The sequence below is a fragment of the Sciurus carolinensis genome, chromosome 2 (genome assembly GCF_902686445.1).
Source record: "Sciurus carolinensis chromosome 2, mSciCar1.2, whole genome shotgun sequence".
In the NCBI taxonomy this organism is placed as follows: domain Eukaryota; kingdom Metazoa; phylum Chordata; class Mammalia; order Rodentia; family Sciuridae; genus Sciurus; species Sciurus carolinensis.
The window spans coordinates 34,346,305-34,365,903 of NC_062214.1; the positions used below are offsets into that span (position 1 = coordinate 34,346,305).

The 19,599-nt window shown below is 37.1% G+C and overlaps 1 protein-coding gene across 14 annotated transcripts in view; it reads left to right on the plus strand.

Annotated features, from left to right (window-relative positions):
- Plcb4 (phospholipase C beta 4) overlaps positions 1–19,599 on the plus strand; it is a 386,027-nt gene that overhangs the window by 288,444 nt on the left and 77,984 nt on the right. For all 14 annotated transcript variants that reach the window (XM_047537208.1, XM_047537209.1, XM_047537192.1 and 11 more), the window contains 8 exons: positions 829–910; positions 1,766–1,866; positions 2,504–2,561; positions 9,800–9,908; positions 14,056–14,266; positions 15,993–16,086; positions 18,526–18,605; positions 19,105–19,189. In XM_047537208.1, coding sequence (XP_047393164.1) covers positions 829–910; positions 1,766–1,866; positions 2,504–2,561; positions 9,800–9,908; positions 14,056–14,266; positions 15,993–16,086; positions 18,526–18,605; positions 19,105–19,189 — 820 coding nt within the window. The remainder of the gene's footprint in view (positions 1–828; positions 911–1,765; positions 1,867–2,503; positions 2,562–9,799; positions 9,909–14,055; positions 14,267–15,992; positions 16,087–18,525; positions 18,606–19,104; positions 19,190–19,599) is intronic.

Genomic DNA, 19,599 nt, shown 5'->3' on the forward strand with positions numbered 1-19,599 from the left:
AACTTAGAACCAAGTGTGGAGCTCCAGAGCACCAAATCCTTCCCTTGATGGCTTTCATTCTTTGCATCACCTGTGCATTTATAATGAGAATTCTCTTTCCTACTCTTACCAATACCAGGAAATGCACTCATTAGAGTGTTATGCATTTGACTAGCCTTGATGCACCTTGTACTAGTTACAAAGCTATTCAGTAATACCATGGCTCAGGATAGTGGCAAGATTCTGTTGAAACACTGGATCATTACCCCCCTACCCCCACAACCTATCACTTTCATAATAGTCTCTAATTCTTGAAGCAGCTGATATTGCCAAGTGACTCAAGAGTGCTTAGCATGAAATCAAAATCAAAATATATCCAATGAGGTGTTTCAACCATAGTAAATAGGAAAAAACAGAACAGCAGTCCTAGACTGGACTGAGTTTTATGGGGCTGTCCTTTCCCTAAGATCCAAATGTTGTCAACATGAGATTTGATTCTACAGCTACTCTCCCATCTACCACATGCCTTTTGCCTAAGAAAATAATTTCTTAGGATCAAAATGTGTCATGTTTTCTCCAACAGCGTGTAACCCTCTGGCCCCCCCTGGTGTTCACAAGCACCTAAGGGGACTTCTTGTCTTAGAATCACATTGCATCAGTAGCAGAATCAACTTTGGTGACCAGAGGGACTTAGGAAGAGCTGGTGTGGGGAATGAAAAGCACCCACAAATGAAAAACAGTTTTAATCTGTTTTTCTTTTCTCCATAGTCCCACCATCCCTAGAATTGCTTAGATTTTCGCATCAGAGAAAGCAGAATGAACAATGACTTTATTTCTCTTCTGCTCCAGTATCACTAGAACCTTTGCATCGGGGAAAACAGAGAAGGTGATCTTTCAAGCACTCAAGGAGTTGGGTCTTCCCAGTGGAAAGGTATTCATTAACGTCACATGTTTCTAAAATCATTTTGTTATTTATGCTCTCATATCTGATGAGCTGGATCATTTATATTAAACTGGTCTCAATTAGATTCAGTAACATATAGTACCATTAATTTTCTCTTCTCCTCCTTTCCTCTCTCTAAGGATTTTAACCAAAGTTTTGAGAGTTTAACTATTTACTTTAGAGTGATTTTTGTCAGGCTATTCTTTACACAATTTATGGAGCTTATTTTAGAGAGGTCCAGTCATACAGTCTCAATTACGTACAGAGTCTATGTGAATAATTAACTAATAAATTCAGTTCTTCAAGATGACCTTGCAATACTTTATAAAGCATTCCTCCACAAATCAATTATTTGTGGCTGGGTCCCTTCTGACTGAAGATAATCGAAATTAATTTATGGACTGCAAGAAAGATCTAACCCTGTGTCCACTTTAACACGTTCTATTTGAAATGCACATTTCAGTGTGGCAAGTAATATGCTATCCAGTTCTCCTAAAGAAGCCCCTTTCTGTGGACTTCTGACAATTCACTCAGCATCCTTTAAGTAGGCACCTACTTTCTCCTTCAAGGAGAGAGAAAGAGAAAGAAAATATTTGTATTTGATCTTTGGGATGTTTCCCAGGGAAACCCTGCTGTAGCCAGATGTTCACACATACAGTTCGTGGTGTCCTAGTAACTAGAAGTGCTCACTCTCATACTCTCTGATCTAGCAGGGTGGCTAGGAAGTTGGACTCCTGGCTTCTGGGATGCCAAGTGCTATAGTTGGCTTCATGACTTTGTAGATCTGTACCCTACTCCAAGAAAAAAGGTCCTTAATTTGTGACATTCTTTTATTCTTTACAGAATGATGAAATTGAACCTGCTGCCTTTACTTATGAAAAGTTCTATGAACTGACACAAAAAATTTGTCCTCGGACAGATATAGAAGATCTGTTTAAAAAAATGTAAGTTCCAATTATGAGAAAGTGTTGTGTAATTATTATACTTGTTCTTTTAGATTTTTAAAACATTTTTTGCTATAATACTTTAATATAGGATGTTGGTAGTGCTAGGAATATTCTAGTTAGGGTTACATTTTTCACCCCTTAGTTTATCAGTATACAAGTTCACTCTGAGATTTTAAGAAACTTTGACATAAATTAATTTCAGCACCTGGAACTCCCCCCCCCCCCGCCCCCGGCATTGGCTTTACTAACTACCTACAATTTTAACCTGCTCCTTTAGGTATTAACCCCTTATGTGAACTAACTAGATTCAATTTGGAATATTAATATGTTGTTGACAAGTTCATTCATTCCAATGATTTCAAATGGATGACTTACATGTTGTTTTGAAATAACATTTTCTGGTAATGCTAAAGAATTGCGGACACCTTCTGTGACGTAGTGGGAGTGTTTTCTTTCCTTTGTCATTTTGGGTTTTTCCCCCTTACAAACAGTCTCTGGCCATTTTAAGAATTTGCCACTATGACAGGTTTAGACAATAAGTTTAGAATTATCATCAACAAATGTCAACATGTAAATCGTGCCTACTGTAGCATCGTATACAAAAACTTACTTTTTCTAATAAATTTCTTTTCAGCAATGGAGACAAAACTGATTATTTAACGGTAGACCAATTAGTGAGCTTTCTAAATGAAGTAAGCTTTTTCATACATTAACTCCATAAAGTCTGTGTGCAGTGGCTTGCGTCTCCAGTGTCCTCATTGCATGCCTGTGTCCTCTGCCTGTCTTTGCTTTGCTTCTGACCTGCTGATCTTTCCATGATGGCTTTACCAGGTGCAAAAATCAGCTCCTTCCCGTGTGTACATGTGCTTCCTCTATGTTGGCTTTGCACACTGCTTTTTGTTGGTTTCCTGCTGTAATATGAAGCTCTGCTTCTGTGTGTATGTGTGTATTTTGTAATATATTTATTTAATTAAATGTCTATGTGTTTGCAAGATGATATTTAAGGTTCTTTTTTTTTCCTTGTTGATTTGATTAAATAGAAAGAGAATGGATTGAGTTTACCACCCTGTAGTTGGATTTTCCATTGCTAACTTTCTTTCATACCCTTTGCATGGACTGGAAAGCTTTATTTTTGTCTTTAAATGGATTGCATGTAAGAAAAATATGTAGGCTCCCATAGAATATTTTGACAAGAAAAACACTTGAGTTCCTGGGTGAAAATAATCTATTGAGTATTAGGCCAATTGGATTGCTAGTTAAATTTTTACTTTTTATTTTTATAACAAGCTCAGAGCTAATTTTAGAACATGATTCACTTAACCACCAAAACTGGTTGACAAAATTTGCGTAAGCACAAAAGAAAAATATTTTAGGACAAGTAAAGGTCACTACATTTATTACAACTGAAATGAACTTTTTTTTTCTTTACATGTACAAAAAAAATTTTCTCTTCGGCAAAACCTGTCAAGCCTCTTAGGGAAAAAATACACTTTTTTTCCCCCAATTCATGAATAATAAGAAGGGTTTGAGTGAGGGATAGACAGCCTATTTTTGTTGCAAATTAATTTAAGTTTATCATCATATTCTATAAAGAAAGTCATTAGAAAAGATAGGAATTGGCCTGCGAGATAGAGGTTAGTGGTAGGGTTCATGCTTAGGAAGGCCCTATGTTCGATCCTCATCATAAAAAAAGAAAGAAAGAAAGAAGAAGAAGATGGGCTGGGAATGTAGGTCAGAGGCAGAGAGCTTGCCTTCCATGTTTGAGACCTGGAGTTCAACCCCGAGTACCACAAAAAAAAAAAAAAAAAAAGAAGAAGAAGAAGAAGAAGAAAAGATGGTATCGTGCTATTTAGGGAAGTATTGCCTTCAGAAAAGACAACAGGCAATTAGTGGCTTCACATTGCCAGAGGCCGTCTCTTTTCATTCCTTGTGAAGGTTCAGTGGTTTCCGATTTATAGGGTCACACTTTAGAAACTGCATATCAACCAGTCTGAATGCACTGAGGCAAAAAAAGAGAAGGGACTTCATATACCTGCACAGAGGTCTCTCCGTTTAAATCATCCTTTCGGTACAATACAATATGTATTTTACTTGAAAATGTTTCAAGGTTTTCCACTCCACTGGTTTCTAGTCATGCAAATATTATGTTCAAAATCTTTACCCAAATATGATCCACATTCTTATGTCACAGTCACTCAGAAATTAAATCGTCTTGCTTCATTTCCTGGACCCCCCGCTTCTTCCTCCTTTTGTGGGTTTTTTTTGTTTTGTTTTGTTTTTTTTAAACTTTCCTCAGCTTCCTCATGCACTTTGGTTAATTGATCATCTTAAATTTGGTAACATGGGCTGTAATGGGCTTCCTATCAACAAGGGAAGATAGTAGTGAGAAGACAGTCTACTGTGTCGTCAAATTGTGGTCTCCTAAAATAAGACTTCTTATGTGCTCTGGCGTGGGATGGAACAGGCACCCAGTCATCTATTAAATAGAGACCTTCATACCACACTTCATGTTCAAATGCAGAAGTAGCCCTGAGGATAGGTGCAGCCTTCCTTGGCTCGTATCTGATACATTTCCTTTTATGGTTTTTTTTTGGGGGGGGGTCTACCCAAATTTCACTCTTGCAATTCTATAAAGTTTTAAAAACTTTACTTAAATTTTTTATTTAAATTTCATGGTTAAAATTTTATTGAAAGTTTTATTTTTAAAATGTTTCCATTTGTATTTAAAATTTTTTAAGTCTTTAATTAAAAAAAAATAGATCTGATCCCCCATATTTTCTTGCTTGGACATCAAATTTCTATATTATTAGAAGCTTTTATCTCTACCATGACAGTAGATAATTGTATTCTTCCAGTTTTTATGTTTCTTTCTATTTGGCTTCTCCTTGACAATAAGGTGGTGGCTTGAGCTTTTGAATGGGACTGATGGAATCAGTGCCATTGTAGATTTCTTCAGGTCATTGAGACTGTAAGCCAGTTCAAGAAATTAGAGAACCTTTATTATTAATCCATCTTTCTGCCCCTGAATCTTTTCAGTTGCTGTCCCAGTGAATACAACAACAAGGACTAGAAAAAACTATGAGAGTCTCCTTGAAGAAGTTGTCAAATCCAGAGAACATTTGCCAACACCTCACACTCTTCTTTCTTGAGTCCTGCCTTTGCCCCTTCAATCTCTCCAAAAAGAAAAATAAAATAGAAACTTACCTTTAAATCAAAAGATTTAATTTTAATGTGGAAGAAAAATATAGTTGTTAACTATGAACATAAATGGGCTGTGTCTCTTTTCAAAACCCATGCCAAAAGGGGACAGAATGCACTCTCTCAAGAATGAATCTGGCCTTGGAATATAAGGGTCTATGATCCAAAAGACTGGATTGCAACATTTAAAAAATGCCTTAGCCATGTAATCTCAATAGGCCAGTGTTCACCATTGCATCGGAAGCCTTGGATCATGCAATAAGAGAGGGAAAACTCAGAAACACTGGAAAGTACAAGGCCTTAGCCTCTGTGAATGCAGTTGTTGATGGTCCACCTGGGTATCAAAAATAGTTAACTGAAGAACTCTTTGAATGTATAAGAGAGTTCATCAAGGTAACTATAGAACCAATGAGGAAAGCAAAAACCCGTAGATACACATGCCTATCAGCAGTAACCAACTAGAACAGATAATAGAAATCTCCTTTATGTTAAAAAACGCTACGTTGACTCCCACACCTTCTTATTCATTATGTGGAAATTCTGTTCACTGTACTCCCTTGTACCTGCAGGACATGGGAAGGAGAGAAAAAATGATCAGTCATTTACTCTTTAGGTGTCTGTTGGGGTCTATGCCACCTCTTCTCTATCCATGCCATGAACACTCACTAGCCTGTCAGTGGTAGCTTTACATCTGCCTCCTCACCTGCTTCTCAGTATCTCCTTGGTCTTCGCTCCAAAAACGTGTGATCTGTGGACCAGCAGTACTGACATCGCTGGGAGAGCTAGTTACAAATGCAGAATCTCCAACCCCATCCAGATCTACTAAGTCAGGTCTGCATATAACTTGATCTCTTCACATTAAAGTTTGTGCAGCAATATATAGTAGATTACTGGATTCTTCCTTGGAATGCTTAGTGTGAGTGAGAAGAATATGGAAATAATGTGTGTATGTGTGTGTGTGTGTGTCTAAATATATATTCTTTCTGATCAAGAATTTAGTCATGAAAATCCATCAATCACATCTAAAATTTTGCCATAGCATGTCTCTAGGTCCCACCCGATAGACAGAGGGAAACTTTCTTTGCCAAATTTATGAAAATAACAAACTGGCATCTAGGAATGCTGGTGGAAGCACTTCATGGGATTTGCCACATGGTCAGATCTACTGTCAACACAGTTGCCTGTTTGTGGCAGAATTAAAGTCTCTGAACTTCAGTTAGTTTCAACTCCTTTTTCCCTGTTCCCAATGAGAAACTAAATTAATTTTACTATTGCCTTCATTTTCCTGTTTGACTTCTTACAAAGACAGTAAAAACTAAGAGCAGAATTGAGTGATGCATGAAGGGTAGGAAAGAAAGATCAAAAAGGAAGAGAGGCAACAGGTGGCACATGGCCACCTTAGTCAGGAGTTGGTTTTATTTTCTTTTACTGGTTAGCTTCCCCTGCCTCACACTGTCATATAATCACATTAGGGCTAAACTGGATTTTTTTTTTTAATTTCTGCATTTGGAAATATATGAGAAAGTTTTCACCATCTGTTTCACAATATCTTATTCTTCAATGCACAGGCTAAGAGAGAAAAGAAAGATGTATTTCATTTTTTGAGCAAGCTTATTCCTTTCTCTTTCTTATATCTTTTTTGAATATTACTTATATCAACATCCATCTCTCCCAATGCTACCTGTTTTGAAGTCAGTGCCTTTTCTCAGGAAGGACAGAGTAATGGGGACTTGTCCGTTATCTCCTCATTGTCTTGGGCACAATTTTGTGACCTATTTTTGGAAGCTATTTAGAATTTCATTTGTCAAAGCACTGGATACCATGAGGTGAATGTTCTTGGCATATTGTTTACCCGATTGAAAACCAATGGTCCCTCAGAGTTGTGAAGAATCAGCTTCATAGTGCTGTGTCTAAGTTGAACTCTTCTGCAATCTCATTACTCTGAGGTTGCCTGGACATCATTTTCTTCTCATTGCATTTTTTACATAAAAATTGTAGTTTTGTGACTCTAAACCTTACCATTTGTTTCCCTGCCTCTGGATTATCCAGATTTTCTTTTAAATGTGATAATTTTAGGGAAAGCAAAAAAATGTGTTATCTGGCAGAATAGATGCAAAGACAAATGCAGTTTCACATTGTCTGCACTGCAGGCTGATTTTCACTGTGAATATAATTTTTAGAATAGTGGATTATGAGACATACATTGTAGGACTGAGTTTTCCTGGTTATTGCTTTTGATAGATGGTCTTAGGTACCTTTTTTTTTTTGCATGGATATGCAAATATACTAAGATGCATACCATTACAGATTAGAGCTTCTTAAACTTGAGTGTATGAGAATCACTGAAAAGCTTATTAAAATATGAATTCGTGTATTCCACCCCAGAGAATCAGATTCAGTAGATGGAAGCGTGAAGTCTGAGAATCTGCATTTCTAATAGGTTTCCCAGATGCTGGTGACATTGCTTCTGCCATCCACAGTCCACACTTTAAATAACAGTGTAGAATACACACATGTATACATGTATAAATACATTAAGATGTCTGAATTCCCTCTCCTCCTTTCTCCAACTTTATCTCTTCCCTCTCCATAGCTGAATATCCCTTCTTCCTATCACTTTTTTAATTCGTATGGATTTGCCCCATCATCTCCATCAGTCCAGAATACTTATCAATGAGCATATCTCTTAAGTCAAAAGACTTCATTCTAATCTGGAAGAGAAATACAGTGACCAACTCTAAGGTAACTGCTCTGAAGTCTTAAAAAGGCTCTTCCATGCTCTTGTTTTATGGGAAGAAGGAGATACCTAGGGAGAGGGTTTTTGGTTTGCTTTTAAACAGTGCATTCTCACTTGGGGCACGACTGGTCATTTCCTTGAACAGAGGGCTCTACTGCATGGTGGCATCATTTTCTAAACAAGGTGCAGCATGCCTTTGCTTGCCTGGCACTCCATGGCCCACCTTAATATTTTCTTCTGTGCACATACCATCATTTTTGTTCTTTGTGTTCTCAAGACCCGTTATAAATATAACAGTTTCTGCTTTGGCATTTGCATGATTGTGAGCTGTTATGAGCTATAATTTCTCAGATTACAACAGAAGCATGCTTCATTGGGATAAACTGCCAAAATATATCAATCCCTTACAATAACACTCTTCACTCAACGGTGGGAGGTGGGAAAATGAGAAAAGGCTAAGACCACCTATGCTTTAGGAAATGCCAAATGTTCCATTGGTCAAAGACATTCATTCTCAATATAGACTTCTTTCCAAATGATCATCCCAAAACAAATGGGGAAGGGAAATCCATATGAACTTTTAACCATTCCTTTTAAAATACCTTTCCAATGTCTTTCAAAGTCTGTGCATATATTTGGGTAAAGAATTGTTGCTAAGGTCTAACTTATTGAAAAGATCTTGCTCACATCTGCTTATCATTCATTATTCCATGGAAGTTTGCTTTATTTATTTATTTATTCATTCATTCATTCATTCATTCATTCATTTATTTGAGATATGACCGAGGACACAATGCAAACCTGTCATCCACAGTAAGGAAGTTTAATGGATTCACTGCCTATACACACACACACACACACACACACACACACACACACACAGATTGTAGCTAAGTCAGGTAGTAAGGACTTTTCACTATATCTGTGAAATCAGGATGACTTTACTTCAGGAAGCAACTCCAGAAGTATCTTAAGTGTTAATTTGAAAAGGATAATGTCATGTACTTTCTGCCCAGACAATTTTCTCAGGGAAACTGAGTTAAAGTTCAAAGTGAATCCAGGTGTGGTGGTATGCACCTATAATCCCAGCATCTTGGGAGGCTAAAACAGAAGGATCTTGATTTGTGGCTAAACTGTGAAATTTAGCAAGACCCTGTCTCAAAATTAAAAAAAAAATTAAAAAGGCTAGGAATGTAGCTCAGTAATTGAGTGTCCCTGGGTTCAATCTTCAATACAAAAAAAAAAAAAAAAAAAGAAAAAAAAAAAACAAAGAAAAGAAAAACAATAGCAAGAAAGATGGTTCTGTACTACTGTATTTAAATACAGATTCGATATGGTTTATAACTTATCAATATTCCTTATTCTAACTTTCATTATGACACTTTAGTTTGAAAAAATACCAACTTGAGAAAATGAAGTTTTCAGGGTGCCCCAAAAGTCTCTTATTGACGTAGAAAGACATAATGAAAATGAAATGATGTTTGCCTGCCTAACATTAGGGGGGGTTTTTGGAATTGTTTTGGTTTTGCTTTTGCTTTGGCACTTAAGTTAATATATGATGTTTAATAGAACTATTTTGGATTTTTTTACTTCTTTTCTTTTTAATGCTATTTTTAACATTGAATTTTTAATATTATAAAATATTTTGACCTCACATTTTATAGACAGTTGTGCCTAACAAATATGGTATGGAAAATAGAAGACAATACATTGGACACACACACTATATTATATAGCCTTCAACTTTTGAAGGGGGAAAAAGCCCCATATTTCCTCTCCCTCCAGTTCAGTGAGAGGAACCAACAAAGTACTCCCAAATTTGGACTTTTTGAAGTATATTTTAGGGAAAAAGACAGGAAGACAGTGAAATCCAATCTTTGTCATTATAAACATTAAAGTCTAGCTAGATCTGTTTTAGAAATTATATACTTAGAAATGTGAAATGTCTCTAGGGTGAGAAATGTCAACCTAAATGGAGTTATTTTCTCATCATAGCATCAACGAGATCCTCGACTGAATGAAATTTTATTCCCATTTTATGATGTTAAAAGGGCAATGCAGATCATTGAGATGTATGAGCCTGATGAAGATTTGAAGAAAAAAGGTAATAAAAAAGTGTTAAAAAGAATTTTTTTTATTTGAACAAGAAAATATGCAACTTTTAAAACTCTTGGATTTTTAATTAAAGGTATCTATTAATGCTTTGGAGCTCCCTAGACCTGCATATTAGTAACTGACTTTTTTTTCTGCTCTTGAGTTAGTATAAAATACCTTTCTTCAAAGTTAGTTCTTGCTGTCTGAGGTATAACATTAAGTTTATTGACCTATTAAACATAGTGTATTTTCCCCTATATACTAGATTTTTTTGCATATTGCTTAAAATGTAAGAGTGCCAAATACGGTCCCTATTTGCAATCTGTGAAAATGATTTCTGTCTTATAATATTTGCACCTTTTTTTCCTCTTTTTTGTTTTGCCAAATCAATTAAATTTAACACATGATTTGATGTGCCCTCTCACCCCTCATTTGAGTTCTGGAATAGAAGATATAAACAACAGACATGAAAGTAAATAGGAATTACTTTAGCAAATTGTTGGCATTTCTGGACCTGTGCCTCTTTCAGTGAAATTTTGGAAACAATGTGTTTTCCAAATATTTGTCAAAGGAAAAGCATGGAGAAGAATTTGAAGGTCCTTGCCTTAGCAGAGGGAAGCCGAGGGCGGGAGGAATGAAGCTACCATAACTGAACACCACTGGCCCCATGTCTCAGTGGACACTGACAGGAGATCCAGGTTTAGGTTCTATCTGTCCCATATGCTCATGAATCTCAGGGCTTCAGTTTCCTCTTCTTCAGAATGGGTTCTTTCTCTTTTATTTTTATTTACTTATATATATATATGTACGTGTTTATTTACTTGGTACTGGGGATTGAACCCAGGGGTGCTTTACTGCTGAGCTACATTCCCCAGCCCATCTTATTTTTTATTTTGAGACAGACAGGGTCTAGCTAAATTGCTGAACCTAAATTGCGAGGTTAACCTTGAATTTCCAATCCTTCTGCCTTAGTGTCCTAAATCGCAGGGATTACAGGCCTGCACCACCATGCCCAGTTAAATGGGTTCCTTCTTCTTTGTATCTATCACCTGTGAATGTGACTGAACAGTTTATTTGTTCTTGGGACATATATAGGACCTATTTATAGGTATGTCTGGCCCACCATACCTGATGAAAGGGTTTTACCTTGGATGTAGTCGTACATTTACAGTTTTTTCTAGGGCCACAGATACCTATTTTTGGTAAGAGTACTTCACTATTTACCTCTCTATCAATATGCTGAATGTCATAATTTATTCCACATTATATGTAATTAAAGCAGAGGGAGGAGTAATAGTAGAGGTGATGAGATTCATGTCACTCTCTCTTTATTATGTGACCTTGGGCAAGGGAATAGCCTCCTGGGCCCCAGTTTCCCTGCTTGTAAGATGTGGGGCTCACATAGTCATTTACTAGTATTTCTTTTTGATACTGTCCTTTTTGCATTTGATATCTTTTTGGAGTTCTTGGGATTGAACCCAGGACTTCACACATACCAAATATGTGCTGTATTACCCTCAGCTTCTACTGTCATTTTTTTAAAATTTGTGGAGGGCTTACTGGGTACCAAGCACTGTGCTAAATGCTGAGAATTTAAAACTGTGTAAGAAATGCCTCCTGCCTTGCAAGGGTAAGATCTGTTCGAAGGGTAAGCCAAGTGACTCAACAATTCCTTGGCAATGTGAAGAATGTTATGATAGGTGTATGTCTTGGTTATTTCTAAAGTCCTTCCAAGTCCTTGAAGTCTACAGAATTGCCATTCACACCTGGAAAAAATGTAGGTAGAGAATCTTTTGTATGTTTTCCATAAGTTGGATGTCAGAGTGAAGGAGCTCAGTGTTCAGACTTGTGCTCCATTTGTACTCACTCCTTGAGTGAGCTCATGCAGGCCAGTGGCTTGAAATTTCTTCCATATGCATTTCATTTCCAAATTAAACTCTCCAGTCCTAACTCTAACTAAAACTACAGACCAACCACAGAACAGTCTATTTGGATGCTGAGCGGGCATTTTCAATGTGTTCTACAACATGCTTTGAATCCCTGTCTCCAGGTCTGTTCCTTTCCCTGCCCACAAAATGGTCCCATTGTTCACTCAGTGTTTCAAGTCAAAGCCCTTGGCATCATCCTGGACTTGGTTAATTCTTTCACATCACATCTGATCCAGTCTCCAAACTGCAAGATCCAGCCTCAACATAAATCACCTGTCACCATCTCTACCCTGCCAGGCTACGCAAGCCCACATCTTTTCCCTCCAGGCAACCAGTTGACTTCTAACTGGTCTTCCCTTCTACTCAGTGCTATGCTCAACACAGCAGCCAGAGTAAACCTCTTGAAACCAAGTCCAGTGATATTCCACTTTTCAAAATGCCCCAAAGCTTCCCAACATACCTAGAAGAAAATCCAAAGTACTTAGGACTGAAGTCCAGCTCATGTAGACTTTGACTACTTCTCCAAACTCATTTCCAGCCACTTTCCTCGTAGGTCACTCACTGTATCTTTGCTGTCATTGAATGAACTTGGCACACACACTCCTATATCAAGGTCATTGCACTTGCTGATCCTTCTGCCTGGAATGGGGCTTCCCACCCCTTGTGTGCATGTGACTTTCTCACCATGCATGTGAGTTACTTCCCCAGAGGGGCTTTCACTGGCCACATATCTAGCACAGCATGCTGTCATTCTTTGTCATCTTTCTTCTTGCTTTCTTTATCCTTCTAGAACTTTTATGACATTTATTTGTTCACTTGTTTATTTATCTCAACCATAACCTGTGAATTTCATGAAATCAGGAGTTGTCTTTTTTTTTCTATCATTGCGTCTATCCCAGTGCCTCAAAAACTACCTGCTCTTAGAATGAATGAGTGTGCTCAAGGAGGGAGGTATACAAACTTTCATTGCACACTTTGAGGTATAATTAAAAATGACCTAAGTATGCATCATCAGAATAATGGATAATAAGTTATAGTTTGTTCAAATATGGACTACTGTACAATGAAAAATAAATGAACAAGAACTGCACATGTCAACTGGATAAGTCCCAGTAAAACATATAGGAAAAATATCAACTTCAAATGCACACAGTGGGATAGCTCTTTTTTTAAATTCGAAAGCATTTGAATGATTTGTTGTTCTGATAAATGCATATGTGAATTAATGCAGGGGTTAAACTGCAAAACTATTTCGGGAATGTTAAACACAAAAGCTAGAGAAGTGGTATCTACATAGCAGCAGAAAGATAGAATTAGATGGAACGGAAGTGGGGCACCAGGGTACTGCATTCATTTTAAAAATATAAAACAATAAAACAAAATGTTACTATCTGAAAAAATTGTGAAGTAGGACTACAGCTGTTTATTATGCTGTCATCTGTACTTTTCATGAACTTGAAATTGATTCTTAACTTGCAAGTGCTTCAGTTTTAAAGCAAAAAGCTGCGGTTGCCAGTGGTTGGTAGGGTAGGAAAAGATACATAAATATAATGACCTGTCCTGAAGCTACTATATGCACCCAGCCCTGTATAAAAATGTGCAATTGAAATGAACAAGGGCTCCTGAGGCCACATTTCACTGACCCCTGCATACTCTTCTCACCCAGCCTCACCCCATACCTTTTAGATAAAATAGAAAAATAAAATTGTTTAAATTTGGAGGACACCATATCCAGGAAAAATCTCTTTTCCAATTCTGTGAGAACAATATTGACTTATAATTAATATTATTTTCATTTTTTAAAGAACACCTCTTCTATATATGCTCATTTGATTCTGGAAAGCAGATAAGACCAGTATCTTTCCCCACTTGGCAGAAGAGGAAGCTGAGACTCAGAAGCATAAACAGGAAGTGACAGAAGCAGAGCTAGAGAAAGTTCCCTGACCCCTTGTCACTATTGCTTATAGCCCTGTGTTTTTGAACTTGGAGGACAATGTACTTCCTCTACCTTAAATATTTAAAAATGCCACCTCTTTGTTGAATGCCTATGTTAACTTATAATTTGCCATTCTGTGACTTTATTCAAGTTCTGAAAGATGAAGTTTCTTAGGAAGGAGACTGTGAGGAAGTTTTTACTCTTAACTGTACATGCTAACTTGCCTTCTCTGAATAAAATGAGATATGCATCTTCAGAGCTACAGGTGTTATAAGATGTTCTTTTTCCCCTAGGACTCATATCAAGTGATGGGTTTTGCAGATATCTGATGTCAGATGAAAATGCCCCAGTCTTCCTAGATCGTTTAGAGCTTTACCAGGAAATGGACCATCCTCTGGCTCACTATTTCATCAGTTCTTCCCATAATACCTATCTCACTGGCCGACAGTTTGGCGGGAAGTCTTCAGTAGAAATGTACAGACAAGTTCTCCTGGCTGGTTGCAGGTCAGAAACTCAAAGATGGCAATTTTGTGGGGCAGTATGTATATGATGCTCTTCAACTTATAGTTGCCCCCCTTATCTATAGGGGTTATATTCCAATACCTCCAGTATTGAAATCACGTATAGTCTCTAATTCTATATACTGTTTCTTGCTACACATGCATACTTATGATAAAGTTTTATTTGTAAATGAAGCACAATAAGAGATTCATGACAACAACAATAATAAAAGAGAACAATTATAAAAAAAGGTACTGTAATAAAATTGGCCACATCCCTACCCCTTTGCCTTGGGGGCTTTGCTAAATAAAATAAGCATTACTTGAGCACAGTGGCATAGCCTGACAGTTGATCTGATAATCAAAAAGGCTACTAAGTGGCTAGTGGGTGGGTTGTGTATTCACTGTGACTATGCTGGACAATGGAATGACCCACATCTGAGGATGGTCATTGGGGTAGCAAGAAATTTCATTGTGCTACTCAGAATACTGTATAAATAAAATCTTATTATTTATTTCTGGAATTTTCCAATTATTATTTCCAGACCACTGCTGATCATGGGTAAATAAACTATGAGTAAGGGAGGGCTATAGTAATTTACTCTTCTCTGAAATAAGAAGTAGTAATCGGAGTGAAAACAAACATGTGTCCTTCTGTTTAATGGAGTATGATGGTCATTTAACCTTGAAAAAGAAAGGACAATATTACTTCCATAAAGGTCTAGCTTTGTCCCATGATTCAAAAGATATTATTTTACTATAAATTTAAATAGGCCCCCCAAAATTGCAACCCCCCCACATTTTTTACTATTTATAGCTACTTGCAAATTTAATGTTATATAATGATAAAAGTCCCAAAATTTTATTCTCTGAGAATAATGAATTTATTTACTGAAAATGTTATTTTACAGATGTAGACAAATATTTGAGATTTAAAACATGACCAGAATGTTGAAAAATAAGAAGTGAAGTTGCATTATGACTTTTTTTCTTGGTTACCAATTCAGCAAAACTTTAGTCTTTAACTCACAATTTTTGTATGTGGAAATACTTTTAAAAGAAATTAACCACATTGCTACTTCCTCTGAATACTTGAGTATTAATCACACAGACACACAAAAACCAATCTGATAAGGTAAACCTAACATGATCCCACTTAATTCAATTAAAAAATAATTTAATGTCAGCTGAGTGTGCCCAGCATCACTGAAGTCTGAGGCAGGAGGATTGCAAATTCAAAGCCAGCCTCAGCAACTTAGTGAGACCTTAACCAAGCCACTTAGGGAGACCCTGTCTCAAAATAAAAGATACAAAGGACTGAGGTGTGACTCAGTGGTAAGGCACCCCTGGATTCAGTCCCCAGTACCAATCTAATAATAATAATAATAATAATAATAATAATTTAATGTCATCAAACCCCAGTCTACATTCAGATTATCCCAGTTGTCCTCACGCTGTTCCTTATTACGGCTTTGTCACAATTAAGATTTCATCCAGAACCGTACCACTTGTCACCTCTTAAGTCTCTTAATCTGACTCAGTCCTTTTTTGATGATACCAGCCTGATGGGGAGAATATGTTTTAACCTGCCTATGTCATGAAATAAGCATGTTGCATAATTTGCCCTATGGTGATCTCTAAGAAAACTCATTTTGAGGCCTTTCTTTGAGTTTGCATACACACTATTCTGTCATAAGGATTCCATGTTGTTATTTTCACTGTGTTCCTAGGTGTGTTGAACTTGACTGTTGGGATGGAAAAGGTGAAGATCAAGAACCAATAATAACTCATGGAAAAGCAATGTGTACAGATATCCTTTTTAAGGTATGTTTTAAAAATTATACCACCACACAGCATTTTCCAAACCGTTATGCTATTGCAGTCAACAGCGAGGTGGAAAATGAATTTTTCATTTTCTCAAGCATTGTGCCTTCATATTTTTTCTCCAGTTTTGAGGAGAGTCGCAAGACAAATGTTATCTCCACTTAATGTCTCTTTGTGCTGTTTTTCCTGCTTTCAAATGGCAACAATTGCATAATGAGGTTTCTCCAGCATTCTCCTAGTTTACTTACTTACTTAATACCTTCATATTCTTATCTACTTATTTGCTTGCCTACTTTGCATTGTTCTTGAAAGTCTTCAAGGCAGCATAAAAAATAAATGCAGGAAAAAATTAGATTATGGATAGACAGGACCTGTAAGCATAAGAGAATGAGGTTAGAGTTTATAGATGCTTCTCAAGAAATCTTATTATAATCTTGCACAAGCATGTGATTTACAGAATCCATAAATGAAAGGCTGAAAAGCACAATTATTATCTGAACTGACACCAGTGAGAAATTTGCTCTCAAGGATCCTCATCAAGAGGAATCTATAGTTTTATGAATGAGCATCTCAGTAATAGTGATGTTCATGTCTGATTTGAAGGGTGGTTTCTTAGAGCATTCCTCAATATGCCTATGATAACCTTCCAAAAGATAAGTCAAACAAAGAAATTCTGTGATTGACCATTATGTCAGATCCACCTGTCTCTGGTCTTTTGGTGTAGCTCAGGATGGATATTGAAACATCTGAAACAATTGATTCTCAACTCTACATGTGAAAAATCACCAAAGATGTTTTCAAAAACCCAGATGCCTAGGCCCTATACCTGTAACATACCATGCATATCATTTATCTTAGCCAAAATGTTGATGGGTTTTGATGAGCAGTCACTCCAGATTATGCTTCCTGGAAAAAGCCAAGAGGATATGCAAGTGGGAAGCTGTGAATTTGCACAGCCAGCCAAATTGACAGGAAAGGCAATGGCCTCTCCTTAGAGAATTAAGGAGCCTAATAAGGAAGCATAGTTGAAAAGCAGGCCATTCCCTCTCAGCATTTACTGAGCAAAGGAGAAGCCCAGGGCAGAACCAGAGTTTTCCTCAAGGAATAATTCTTGGCCAAATGGACAGTTAAGGTCATGAACATTTTTACCTGGGAAGAAATTTAAAGCAAGAATAACTAAATGGCCAGGCACAGTGCCACAAACCTATTATCTCAGCAGCTTGGAAAGCTAAGTCAGGAGGATCGCAAGTTCAAAGCCAGCCTCAACAATTTAGTGAAGCCCTATGCAACTTAGTAAGACTCTGTCTCAAAATTAAAAATTAAAAAAGGACCGAGGATGTGGCTTAGTGGTTAAGTACCCCTGCACTTAATCCCCAGTACTCTCCCCAAAATCATCTAAATTACCTACTTAATGATAAAGATGCTTCCATGAAATATTCCAAGCTTACCTGTCCTTGAGCATTATCATTTCAAATAGATTTTCCTGGATAACTATGGTAAAATATTTTCCTGATTCACTGAGTGAAGAGCTTGCTCTATAGTGAACCACAGATTAGTAAGTACTTGGAGATTTTTATGAAACAGAATGCTCTGGTTGTATAAGTATTGGTTTGATGCCTGTTTTTCTAGATCAAAGTAGAGACTTGGGCCCACCATCTGATAAGCCCACTTCAATGTCACAGAGATGGTAGGAGAGGACATGTTCAGCTCATTCAAAAATTGTAGGGCAGGTGGGCAAAGCATATTTCCTCCATGTTGCAGAATAAAGCCTTGCTTCCTGATGTTTAAAAAAAAAAAAAAAAGTGCAAGAGGATCCTGAGCACACCCTGTTTTACCTTGAATGGTGCTTGCTCAGTGAGCACCCTCTGCCCTGAGACTCCTCTTCCTATTAACTAGGCTAATATGAAACAGTATTGCAAATGTCATATCAGTATGCAGGGATCTACATTGAATTAAAGAAACGTAGCCCAAGACTGATTCCAAACACAGAGGAAAGTCAATAGAAGTTTCCAGGAATCCTAAAGGTATTACCAACAGATTTCTCCAGAGGTGGGAGGAGTTGAAGAGGGATCTGTTGGGAAAATTCTTGTGCCAAAGCTTAGCTTCTCCTCAAGGAGAGTGGTGAACCCTGCACCCCTAGCTTGGAAGATTATCAGGTAAGGAACCAGGTCACTTAAATAAAATTTCTTGTGAGTTGATAGTACTATTCTGGAGGTGTAAAAGATAGCTGTGGGTGAAAAAATGTTATTAACCATTAACTGCACACTTGATCTATCACAGAGGGCTGAACCATTAGAGGTATCAAGGTAGATGGATTCTCCCGATTTGAGTGGTTGCAATTGACTTTCTGCAAGAAAGTCCCAATTAGTAGATTCAATAGTTTCAGGTGCCTTGAATTTTTTTGCTCTTTTCTCTCATTAACACTTTTTATCTTTAAAGGATGTAATTCAAGCCATCAAGGAAACTGCGTTTGTCACCTCCGAATATCCTGTAATTCTCTCCTTTGAAAATCACTGCAGGTATATTGATTCATTCTACTCCAAGACACTAAGTGATGTTGTTTCCCAACTCCTACTCCTTACCCTCACCCCAGCAGTATATCTTTTTAGAAAACTGAGTACTTTGTGAAGTGCTAAGTGTCAACTGATCTTCCAGTTAAGTATGCAGTCTTATGCAAACCCTGTCTCTCCAAGAAAGTCATCTTCATGTGGTTTAGAAATTCTTGCTCTAAACAAAAGGCCAAAGATTGGATACCTTGTTTCAAGTTTTGTTGAGTTGGAAGATTTAAATATAACTTGAAAAACATTTTCGTATTCTTACCGTTTTAGTTCTGGGGTGAGTTCTTTTTTAATTGAATCAGCTAAAGTTTGGTATTTGAAAATATATCTCACAGTCACATTCTGAGGATAATCATGCATTTTGCAGATGAGAGTCTTTAATTGCCTGGAAATGGTGTTTTCTTATTCTTGGATGGTTAATGGATGTTTGAATTTATAAATGCCACTTCTTTTTCTCCAGCAAATATCAACAGTACAAGATGTCCAAATATTGTGAAGATCTATTTGGGGATCTCCTGTTGAAACAAGCACTTGAATCACATCCAGTATGTATTTTTAGAAAACCATATTTCTAGCATGAATAGATTTGTTTTGAAATTCATTTTTGAAGGGTCAAGTAGCACTGAAGGACCGATGCTAAAGATCTTCATATTTATTTAAATCCTTCAGTACAAAGAGCGTTTTTATCATGCTTCAGAAGGATGAATTTAATTTGGGAGAGCTTGGAGTCTCATGGTTTAAATTTCATAAAGCACCCAGGCCAAGAGTCTAGATTCTGTACTTATTCTCAATATTAGTTACACGTTAGAATCATCTTGCGGAACTGTGAAAAACACCCATGCCAGCCCTTCACTCACAGATTGATTTAATGGACCGAGAGTCAGCCGCCAGCATAGTGTATTTTATAAGTCCTCCAGGTCAGCAAATGTTTGCCTAGTATTCAGAAGTCGTGGGA